Below are 11,715 nucleotides of genomic sequence, written 5' to 3'. Positions count from 1 at the left end.
ATGGTGCGTTTAAAGACGGCTCGGAAAAACACATCCCCACATGTTAACAACGAATTAAACAATTGCAACGGCTGGAAAAAGTGCGGGGGATATAGGGCATACATAAGGGAAGTGGGGGACATGTCCCACACATACCCCGGTTATGCCTTTGCTAGGGGGTGCTACGGGGGTGCTATGACTTTTCCAGGGGGAGCTATAGCACCCCCTAGCGCCCCCTGGCGCCGCCAGTGCATCCGGCACATGGCAAATCCAAAAAAACAAACAAAAAATAGGAGTTTCAAGCATTAAACTACACAAGATGCTTCGTTATGCACGTGAACTCACATGCAGATTAACTGCAGACTCATAGGATGAGTGACGATAACAATCATGGTCATTAGAGGCTGACTCAAACAGACTCCCACACCCTGCTCTGCTGTCAGCTATATTCAGTTCTTCTGATCATTGATAAAACATCACAACACAACTGATATTAATGAAGTCCAAACTTCCCTTGAGGGAATGCATATCGCCCGCCACCTTTCATGACAAAGTTTTACCACATCCAATTTTCATCCAATCTCTGTTAAACTGACTGAGTTATAACGATTTCTGTGTTTTCTAAGGTCAGTTGGCTGTGGCAGCCATTTGAATTGGTTTGGCTCCAAAGGTTATTAAGTTGTAGAGGTACACCCAACCATTATTTACTTAGTCTCATTAAAATCCATTCAATAGTTTGAGATAGTTTGCTAACAAACAAGACAAAGGGAACTCCAATTGGTTAAAGGTTAAGGTTTCATTAAAATTCATCTAAAGAGACAGCCACAACTGCTTTTGGTAACAGACAGCCGCACAAACAAAAACATTGCTTCACCTTCATCTTTCAGCAGCGGGAAATAAATATTTATATATGGCTGCAAATAGACTAACATGTCAATAGGCATGAAGTCAAGTCTTAAAAGCAGAGGTTCACAATGCTAATCACAGCTACATCTAACTCTAACATACACTCTGCTCTGGGGAGGAAAAACACTGGAAGCTATTTAAGACCACATGGAAAACAATGGTCTATTATTCAAAGACAAAAAGGACAAAAACGTTCATCTCAATAAGAAAATTGTTTTGTGGCAAAAACTATGAAAAACACAATTTTAGTAAATAGGTTTTAAAGGGTTACTGACTGATTGAACCCACACTGGCAACTCTGAAACAGGAACATTTCATTTTCTTAAAAGCCCTGTAGCCTTCCCGCCTCCGCTCAAATCCCAGACAGCAGGGATTAAGTTACAAGGAAAGTACCGAGGATGGACACACTGAGACATGAGGACGGATTTATGCGTGAGTAATCAGAACAGTGCTTTCCTCTGTGCTCTCACCAATGTGATGGGCATGAAAATGAGAAGCAGGGCGGTGTGATGGAGGACCAACATCCACTCCTTGACCAGAAAAGCCCAGACTGCATGAAGAGAGTGGCTGCTGGGAGCTGTGGAGCTACCTCTGACCCTCTCAGTGTGATAGTGGCTCAGGTACATGGCATAGAGGTCAAAGGCCATATAGGGGGCTCCGAACAGAGTAAAGTTGTTCACCAGCCAGTGACTGTGTACGGTGAGACAAAAAGCATGTTTACTGGCAAAATGCATTTGTTTTTTTTCTGCTTTGCCTTCAAATTACAATTCTGATGTTAGCTTCCAATTTGACAATTTAATAAAGGTGGTCCTATTCCACCCATGTTTTGAGTGTGTGCATGATTATTTATCAGCTCTAGTTCATAAACTACAATACTTATACAGTTGAAGCCTGGACTAAATTATAACTAAAATAGAAACACTGAGTGCAAAACCTCCACCAAGGCCAAAAGAGTCATTAAAAAATTGTAGGTTCCAAATTGTGATCCAGGATCACCATCAACATGTAACCACATTTGTTGTGACAACCCCAACATTTCTAGAAAATTTCATCCAAATTTCTTCAATAGTTTTTAAGTAACCTTGCTAACAGACAGATGGACACACAAACCACCAAACACTACCGAAAACATAAGCTCCTTGATGGAGGTAATGAAACTTGGTGATTTGTGAAACCTTTATTCTATCTGTGAAAGTTCAAAAAACGGCCATTTTAGTCTTTTTGGCATCTGTACAGCCATAAACAGGTCCAGTTCCTAAACTTCACTATTCAACCGTTCAATGTTTGATTAAAGTATTATAGATTTAAAAAAACAGAATAAGAAACACTCATCTTGTGAAATTATCTTTTTTTGAAGTTCCACAAATCACAAACTGGGTTTCATTGAGTCATTTGTAATCCAGAATAATTTAATCCAAGACTGAACTGTCTAAGTGTTACAGTTTATGAACTGGACCTGATCCATTGTAGTCCAAATGTAAAAAAAAAAAAAAAAACACCACTAAAAGTTTTGAATAAAGGTATCACAAATCACATACTCTGTTTTGAGTATGTGATTTGTAAGGACTTTTAGCATAATCAGGACAGTATAGGTTTAAACAGTGTATTGTAAAGTTGAACTGGACCTGTTTCAGTGTGGTCCAGATGCCAAAAACACTAAAATGGTCCTTTTTAGAAGTTTCACAAACTAAAAACTGTCTTTTGAAAATTCAGTTTTTAGTCTAGAACAGTACAGCCCAGACTTGAACTAAGTGTTGTAGTTTCTCAGGTAAAGCTGATTTAAAAAATGGTGCACACACAAAATTTTGAAATTCTTGAATCGGAAGCTGACTTCAGGTCCTGAAGGTAATAAAGTGCCTGCCCACCTGTCAGTCATAACGTCCCTGCAGGATGAAACGATGATGGCTCCTGCTGCTGTAGCTAAACATGCATGAATGGCAGAGAGCAGCCTGAACACAAACATTACACAACCTGTCAGGAATGACGCTAATTCCCACTGAAGCACACAAATATTTCCATACGACAGACTGACTTCTGACACTCACGCCGCTTCTTTTGATTATTTATAAAATCATTTTTACAATAGTATTACTCAGTCAGAACAATGTGTTTAAGCCTTATAAAGTAGTAAGGCAACATTAGACTACCGCTTGTGTTAAGGGAATTCAGTACAAAAGTTTGTTTTGTCGAGGCGCTGACCTCTCACTGACAGAAACAATATCGGCGTCACTCCACTGCCTGAAAATATGTTTAAGTATTTTCCTGAAGCTGCAGAAAAGCCCGGGAAACACCACAGCTCCACAAACCATAGCAGTTAACATCATGACCGGCGCCTCTTCAGCTACAAACACCACCTTTCTGTCAGCTAACTGCAGTTAGCCTGTTAGCTTGGTCCCCTGACTGGTGGGTTCATTACTTCCGGGTTGGGTTTCAGTTCTGGTGCTGCTATTGGTTGGGGGATAGGCACTGCCAACCAATAAAAATCCTTCACTCTAGATAACGTTCGCTTTCCAAGTCCGGTCACAGTGCACAAACCGTAGTGATGTATTAAATTACATATCTATGACACAAATACGAATTACTCGTGGAAAAAACATTGCGCACACACTAGAATGTTTTGGGGTATTAATTAATTATTGACCGCGGACGATTATGTTTATGCCCGTGTCTGTGTATATGGTGTCTGGAGGTGTGTGTGTGTGTGTGTGTGTGTGTGTGTGTGTGTAGGTGTGTGTGTGTGTGTTGGTCTGCATGTCATTGTGTGTGTGTGTGTGTGTGTGTGTGTGTAGGTGTGTGTGGGTGGGGGCAAAATAGTTCATGAACCGTTGGAAACTCTCAGAAACTAATTATTGAATGTACCTCTGCAACTGATTGATCTTTGGAGTAAACTCTATTTGAGATGGCTGCAACAGCCAAATGATCTTAGAAACCACAATAAAGGCTATACCAAGGTAAGTATTACAGCTGTTTAGCTAAAACTTGGTGTGATAGTAGCTAAGAGTCATTTACAACACACTTCAAGCACTACACATCACATAGGAACTTTGCTTAAAACTTTGGCATCATCTGTTTGACTTTTAGCAAAATATGTCGAGAATCACTGAACAGATTTTAATGAAACTTCCAGAAAGTCCTTATTAGTTGTACATTTACAACTGATTAACTTTTGGAATTAACCCATTCAAGATGGCTGTCGTAGATAACTTACATTAGGAAATAGAAAAAACGGACACAGTTTAGTCAGTTTTACAGATACTGAGCTTAAATTTGGTGTAGTAGTAGTTGTCATTTACAACACATACTCTGAACAAAACATCTCACAGTATTCCTTGACGCTGCATATCAGATTATTTTCAAGGTTTGACCAAAATGGCTATAATTCTGTCATTTCTCTTAGATCTCTTATGATCTTAGAGGTTAGGGTTAGGGTTAGAGACTGTAATGGATTTTTTTTTTTTACATTAAAAAGTATGTTTTACAGAAGGAGAGCTGCAAGAGTGAAAGCCTAGGTTTACGTGATAGTAGGGAGACCTGCTCTGATGTTTGGTTTGGAGACAGTGGTACTAACGAAAAGACAGGAGGTGCTAAAGGTGGCACAGATGAAGATGTTCAGGTTTTCAATGAGAGTGACCAATGCTCAGTGATTAGAGCTGTCGCCTCCCAGCAAGAAGGTTGCAGGATCGCATTCCGACCCGGGGTCTTTCTGGGTGGAGTTTGCATTTTCTCTCTGTGCTCACGTGGGTTTACTCTGGGTACTCCGGTTTCCTCCCACAGACCAAAAACATGTATGTTAGGTTCATTGGTAACTGTAAAATTGTCCATAGGGGTGAGTGAGAGAGTGAATGGTTGTTTGTCTTAATGTGTCCCTGTAATGGACTTGCAACCTGTCCAGGGTGTCCCCCACCTCTCACACAGTGGGTAGGTGGGGGTAAGTGGGTAAAGAAAATGAATGAAGGAATGGATGGATGGATGGAACCAAAATGGATAGTATTATAATTTTGTTTATTAGAGAGACAGCTCAGGTTTAGATAGTTTGGGTGTGTGCAAAGGATTGACAGTGAGTATGTTGGACAAAATATGATGAAAATTAAGCTGTCAGTAAGGAGGAGAAGAAGGAGACCACTAGAAGGTTCATTAATGTAGTGAAAGTAGATCTGCAGAGGGTTGGTGTGACAGAGGAGAATGGTGGGAGAGGGTGAGAAGATGGTCTGCTGTGGAGACCCCTAAAGGGAGCAGATGAAAGAAAACAAAGAAGTTTTACCCTCTGTTTGATTTATTTATATTCTCTATATTATAATGTTCGTATTTGTATCATATATTTAGCAAACACTTATCAAACATTGTTTGATCCTGAACAAGCTTTAAAATGAGGTAAATACAACATCAAAACAACAACATATCAAGTTAAGTCAAACTTTATTATATAGTACATTTCACGCATAAAGCAACCTAATGTGTTCTCCAATAAGACCAAAAATACAATTTGAAAATGCATAAAAATACAAGTGTGCACAAACATTTTATGAAGAAGAAAAATAATATGAAAGGAAAAAAATGAACTTGTTTTTATACACACTGGCATTTTTTTAGTTCTGTAAATCTCTGTTTTTGTAGTGTATGTATTCATGTTTTCAGTATGTTTTTGTATTAATTTCTGCCAGTGTTCTGTTTTTTTAGCCATCTGTAATCTGCCCAACCTGGCAGTTTTAGGCTTTATTTTTCCATGGTTGTAATTTCCCCTCAGTAACTCTGTCTTGCCTTGTTACTCACCTGTCAGTCATCTGCAATTAACTCACCTGCTCTTATTTATTAATCACCCTAGTCGGTATTTATACTCCTGTTTTGTTTTGTTAGGTTTTTTTTCATGTTCAGTGTACATGCATTTATCACTTTTGGTTTGAACTACTGTAATTCTTTATTATTTGGGTGTCCAAAAAATTCTCTAAAAAGTCTTCAGTTGACCCAAAATGTTGCTGCCAGAGTTCTGATGAGAGTTAGGAGCAGAGATCATATTTCTCCAGTTTTAGCTTCTCTCCATTGGCTCCCTGTCAAATTTGGAATAGAATTTAAAATATTACTTCTGATAAACTAAGACCCATCTTATAATAAAGATCTTATTGTTCTATGTTTTCTTAACAGAGCACTTCCATCTTTGCAGGTTCATTTGTGGTTCCTAGACTTTTTAAAAGTAGAACAGAAGGCAGAGCTTTCAGTTATCAGGCTCATTTATTGTGGAACCAATTTAAGACTAAGCTTAAGACATATCTTTGTTATAAATCCTATAGTTAGGGTTGGTTGGGAATTCCAGAGCTATTCTATAGTTATGCTGCTATAGGCTTAGACTGCAGGACACTTTGTTTGTCTACACTCCATGTTTGTATTTGCAACCATTGCTTTGTTTTCTTCTCATAGAAACTACACCTGGACCAGTCCTTCTTTGCTTGTCTGTATCTCTTTCCTGCCCTCTCAAACTTCAGCCAGTCAAGACAAATGGCTGCCCATCTTCCTGTTAAAAGGGTGTCATTCCTTTCCACTGTGACCAGTGGCCTGCTCAGAGTGGAGAATTGCAATAAAGTGAAGATTCGACACAATCTGCTGGCTTCCTTAGATAGACAACTTTTGCTAATTGGCTCTTTATAATGTACCAAATGTAAATGTATTTATTGTAATATGAATGAATTGACTGTAATTGGATTTGAATCTAGATCTGTTTTGAACTGAATTGGACTTGTGATTTGTATTTTCTTTGTATAGTGCCATGACTTTTGTTGCAAATTAGTGCTATATAAATAAACCAAATTGAAAATTAACTTGAACATCTGTAAACAACTATCTGAGGTGTGTGTTTTATCTTCTGGTTAGAAAAATGTCCCATTCATTTATAAAAACTTCCTGTAAAATTTTTACTGCAGCCAGAGGATGCTAGGTTTGTTTTCGCTTCAACTTCTATGTTCTGTTCATGTGTCCTATTTTATCATACTATATACAGTCCATTGTTTAAAAAGAGATTTTTGTTGTCTTCATGATTTTTACACCATCTCCAAGAGCTGGTTTACTTGAGTTTGGTCACTTATATTTGCATCAAACACATGAAAACGGTGGTCACATCTTTCCAGCACCCAAAGCAGAGGCTTTCCTGTCTCCTTGATGTAGCACTCAATTGACCTTCCTCTCAGCACCTCTCCATAGGTGAACAACACACTGACGTACCTCCAAATCATCTTCCCCAGAACACTGACGTAAGTCTCCACAGCTTTCCTGTCTTTCTCTTCAAATGAGTCCACAGGTATGGCCAGCAGGAACATCACTTTGTTCCTTACAGGACAGAAAGAGGGACTCTGAACGATCTCCTTTTTGACCATTTCAGGATTGGCCAGACCAAACAGACTCCACCCTGGGGTATCCACCACTGTCACAGGCCATCCTGATACGTCAGCATGGCCTTCAGAGCACTTGGTGGTCTTTGTGTCCCTCTGAAACTCCTCTCTGCCCAAGATTCTGTTACCTACTGAGCTCTTTCCTGACTTTCTCCTTCCTAGCAGGATGAGGCTGAGGGCAGGCTTCAAACCAGCTGGACCCTTTGGAAAGCCTGCAAACACACATGCTATCAGCTTACACAAATTTCATGTCACTGATTGTCTGTAACCTCACAGGCTAATTTAAGGATTACCTCTTGTTATGTGAGAGCATCCTGAGACAATCTCCATTTGTCCTAGAATACCATCTTGCACATCATTCATCACTGCCATTTCCATTTTCTGCTCCTTTGTGTGCCACTTCTGCTCCACACTCACAGTCCCATCTTCTCCTAGCTGGAGGCGCACACTGTACTGAATCTCTCTGAGCCGCTTTGGGGCCTCTGTCATATTCTGGATCTTTTCAAAGAGCTCTTGAACTTGAAACCATGATGTACTGGAATGGTTGGTCATAATCTGGTATCTGTTCCCACATCGCTCCAGTAGCCAGCGAAGAGTCCCACCCTGTTGTCTTATGTGCTCCTGAATTGGCAGGCCTGTTTTAGAATAGAGATCAATGAATGAGTTAGATCTTAGTGCACATAACCCAAGAATCACAGTAACATGCTGAGACCTTTGTGCTAATTTTGATCAGTCCAAAGGCCAAAACATTCAACCAATGAGAGTGCATGTAACATAACGTCCTCTGCACTTGTGTTTGTGGACCATAAACCACAGTGTCGACTGCAGATGGAGTAGTGGCAAGTTTTTTTTTAAATTTTTTTATTATGTTGGGAAAAGATGTTCCAGCAAAATGACCAGCCATTGAAGTTCAAACAGGGTAGCGTGGCCAAGTGGTCTAAGGCGCTGGATTAAGACTCCAGCCTCTTTGGGGATTTGGGTGGCAGTGGCTCAGGAGGTAAGGGTTCGCCCTGTAACTGGAGGGTTACTGGTTCTAGCCCCCGCTCTGTCAAGACACTTCACCCACCTTGCGTACTGGTGGTGATCAGAGTGCTCGGTGGCGCCGGTGTGATGGCAGCCTCGCTTTTGTCAGCCTTCCCCAGGGCAGCTGTGGCTACAATGTAGCTTATCACCATCAGTATATGAATGGGTGAATAATTGTAGTGTGAAGTGCTTTGGGGTCCTTGGACTAGGTAAAGCGCAATATAAGTGCAAGCCATTTACCATTACCTTTTGAATCCCACTGCTGCCATGCGTATGGGGGGGCTGCGGTTGCTTGGTAGTCATGCTGAGGTTGCCCGTTCTTGCAATACTTAACTTGCAAGTTAAATATCTAGTTCGGAATGATGACATTTATAAATGTATGAATAACATAGGTGAAAATATGACTTTGAAAAAACCCCCATTATATTTCTTATGAAAGACTGCATAAACCAAAATATTGCTGTTAAATTTTGACTGTGTAACTTCACAAATGGCACCCCATAGGCTGCATGATCTGAATAAATTATGATTCCGAAAATAATAATTTGTACAATGCACACATTTTACTGTAGTCTAACTGCAGCTTCTTGAGATGCAAAGTGTGAGTGTATTCAAGTTTTTAAGCACATATTTGCTGAAAGTTTTGTGAGGTAATTAAAAAAATGAGATCTGGTCAAATTGAATAATTTTACTTGAAATTAGATATATCAATTACATTTTAAAAATTAAATGATAAAATGAAATTATATCCCTAAATAAATAATGAGTTGTGGGTAAATCTGAAACTTAAAAGACCAACATTTGATCAGTATCTAAATGTGGAGCACTGACTGACTTAAAATGACAGTGGAGTTTTATGTTTGACAATCTTTTTAAAATGTTACAGCAGAAGGTATAACTATGGTGATATATAAATGTGTCAATCAGACTTTTAGTCTAATTTTTCTATCTGAGATCTCATTAGGAAAGAAGAATCAATGCACCAACCGAGCTTTTTACTGATTGTTTCAGCTGAAACTGAACTCATCACCTGCTCTGGAGCAGCACATAGCAGCTAAACTGTTAACCTCACTTTGTAGTCCAGTCCTCTGGTAATCCACTGACCAGCACCAAGACCTCATGAAAATTAAATTAAAAACTCAACTCATTGCTGGAGCCGTATCAACAAATTTATATGTCTATAAGTATATGGTCTGTTTGTACAGAATGTATGTACATCTGTTTGTATGAAAATGTGTATAAAAATATCTATGTGTAATAAAGATTTCTCAAAAATACTGACTTTACACAAATGGCAGTCTACCATTCATGTTAATGACAGACACCATGTTATGTTAATTACTGTGTTGTCACTCAGCAGTGATGATTAGTTTACCTAACTTGTCTCCATGGGTAAACAGAACTATGGCCTTCTGCCAGATAGGGGTTTGAAGCAGTCTGAGCTGGGCCTCCATGGCCTTCCACTGCTCCTGATCAAATGTCCTGAAGGTAGGCAGCACCAGTAGGATGGCATGAGGTCCTGGTTGGCAGAGGGTCAGACTTCTGACAAGCTCCCGGGACACCCTGTTTGGAGTAGTTAAGTGGGACAGCCAGCCTGGGGTGTCCACCACTGCCACCTGTTGCAGGAAGGTCAGACAAAGTGAGTAAAGATGAGATTTAGTAAAAGTGAGCCAAGAAAAGCTGAGTAAGCTTCGTAATTTGCCTGCGGTCCATAGATGCTGCTGCTCTTCTTGCAGGTCCGGGTGGTTTTAATGTGAAAGGCTTGTCTGCAGAGGATGGTGTTTCCTACTGAGCTCTTCCCAGTTTCCTTCTCACCCAGTAACAGCAAAACCAGTTCTGTCTGAGCTGACTTGGGAGCTGAAAAACAATCATCTGTCATTCATTCACTCATATCAACAGTATATAAAACATGTGTAAACAACTTACCATACAAGGTGGCCATGGAATAGTTTTGGGCTTTTACTGTTGATGATATTTTCTTGAAATAAATCCACAGCTGAAGTGTTGATCTGAGCGTCTTTCTCTTTTAATTCCAATTGTACATTTCAACTCTGCAGCTGTGAGTGCTGTTCTGTGGAACTGAATGAATCAACAAAGCTTTTATTGCATGTTTTCTGTCAAGATGATTGGCTCCAAGGTTCACAGCCAAAGAGTTCCTCGCAGGTGCCTTTGGACTATATTATGACTCATAATAACAGTAAACACCCTCTGAGCACTTTGTGGCTTTGTGACTGAAATATTTATTGACCGCTGTAATTAAAGGTGTGTTGTATGTATGTGGGTACTTGGTTTTTGTTTTCTTTTTAGGACCTTTTCTGGCATAATCATGTGGTCCATATGGTGACCCAAGCCCAGTCCTAATATGGTGGTTTTGCTACAGAAATGAATGAAAGTCAATACAATGTCCTAATAACAATATAAATACAATACTTGTTTGTGTTTGGTTTTCTGTTGTCTGGTAACTAAATTTCTCATGAGTCAGTAGATGAATTTTATTGAAACTTTCAGAAAGTAAAATTACTTAATTACTGTACATTATTTACAAATTAAATAAATAAAAATACTACACTTACTCAATATGAAAATACCTATATACTTTTTATGTGAATGATTATTTCTCGTGTCCTCACCTGATTCACCTCCCAACATTAAAAAATACTTCAAAGCTCTTCCAACCAGGGGCACCACCAAGAGGGGGCATATTTCATATTATTTTTTTATAAATATAAATTTAGGAGAGAACAAGTTTCAATAAGTTGAGTAGTGTTTAGTGTTAGAGCTTTTCTAGTGAGTACTATCAAGTGTAAATAATAATTTTTAAAAATAAATAAATAAAGTGGACATATACAGAAAGTGATTCCCTAATTCCCATATAGTTGTATTTATCAAATAACCTATACATGACAACAACATAACAAATCAACTGAAATTGTGATCCGGGTCCGATCACAGGTGGCTGTTCACTTGGGTTCTCATGGGTTCAGTCAGACATCTGACAGAAGCCCAGAGCTTTGAGCTTCTGTCCGTGAAGGACCAACACCAGCTGTTCGGTTTGGTTCTGAGGTCAGATTGTCCTCAAAGTGGGGTTCTGGCTGAAGCTCCCGCCACGCAGGTGGAACATTTGGCATCAGAACAAGTACACTTGGACATGTGATGGGGAGACCCCGTCCCTCTGGACTCTACAACCAGTGAAGAAGAACTCCGCCTGCCTCAGGTCAGTAGATCTGCTCAAAACATGCCGAGTCAAGAAGCGCTAAAGCATTAAATCTCTATGATTTTGGTGTCTGTATTTGCCAAGAGGCACATAAATCTTTACTGAAACTAATGTGGCCTGAGGAAGCAAATAAAGGAATAGCTTGGGGTAATGCTGTACTAAAATATACATAGTTCACGATTGTGCTTTTTTGTGTTTTTATTCCCAGTTTTGAAC

At 39.5% G+C, this 11,715-nt stretch overlaps 2 protein-coding genes across 2 annotated transcripts in view; both read right to left on the bottom strand.

Moving 5' to 3' along the window:
- Positions 1-3,310, bottom strand: part of LOC108246532 (TLC domain-containing protein 3A) — a 6,128-nt gene extending 2,818 nt beyond the window's left edge. Inside the window, exons 1-3 of the mRNA XM_017434132.3 lie at positions 3,085-3,310; positions 2,751-2,834; positions 1,356-1,575 (exon numbers count right to left, since the gene is read on the bottom strand). Coding sequence (XP_017289621.1) covers positions 1,356-1,575; positions 2,751-2,834; positions 3,085-3,209 — 429 coding nt within the window. The 5' untranslated portion in view covers positions 3,210-3,310. The remainder of the gene's footprint in view (positions 1-1,355; positions 1,576-2,750; positions 2,835-3,084) is intronic.
- A 2,557-nt stretch (positions 3,311-5,867) lies between these two features.
- Positions 5,868-10,347, bottom strand: LOC108246539 (GTPase IMAP family member 8-like). Its single transcript, XM_017434140.3, has 4 exons — positions 10,212-10,347; positions 9,661-10,142; positions 7,556-7,897; positions 5,868-7,474 (listed from the first exon to the last, which is right to left on the bottom strand). Exons 2-4 carry the CDS (start codon positions 9,737-9,739, stop codon positions 6,915-6,917), a joined length of 981 nt encoding a protein of 326 aa, XP_017289629.1. The 5' UTR covers positions 9,740-10,142; positions 10,212-10,347; the 3' UTR covers positions 5,868-6,914.
- Positions 10,348-11,715: the final 1,368 nt, after the last annotated feature.

This window comes from Kryptolebias marmoratus, linkage group LG2 (assembly GCF_001649575.2).
Source record: "Kryptolebias marmoratus isolate JLee-2015 linkage group LG2, ASM164957v2, whole genome shotgun sequence".
NCBI lineage: Eukaryota > Metazoa > Chordata > Actinopteri > Cyprinodontiformes > Rivulidae > Kryptolebias > Kryptolebias marmoratus.
The sequence above is the reverse complement of the archived record's forward strand: the minus strand, read 5'-3'. Positions and strand labels throughout refer to the sequence as shown.

Excerpts from the sequence above, each read along its gene's own strand:
- LOC108246539 (XM_017434140.3), bottom strand. The coding sequence starts at position 9,739 with ATGGAGGCCCAGCTCAGACTGCTTCAAACCCCTATCTGGCAGAAGGCC. Across the intron at positions 7,898-9,660 it reads TACCCATGGAGACAAGTTAG|GCCTGCCAATTCAGGAGCAC; the intron begins GTAAACTAATCA and ends ATTCTAAAACAG. Across the intron at positions 7,475-7,555 it reads ATGCTCTCACATAACAAGAG|GCTTTCCAAAGGGTCCAGCT; the intron begins GTAATCCTTAAA and ends GTGTGTTTGCAG.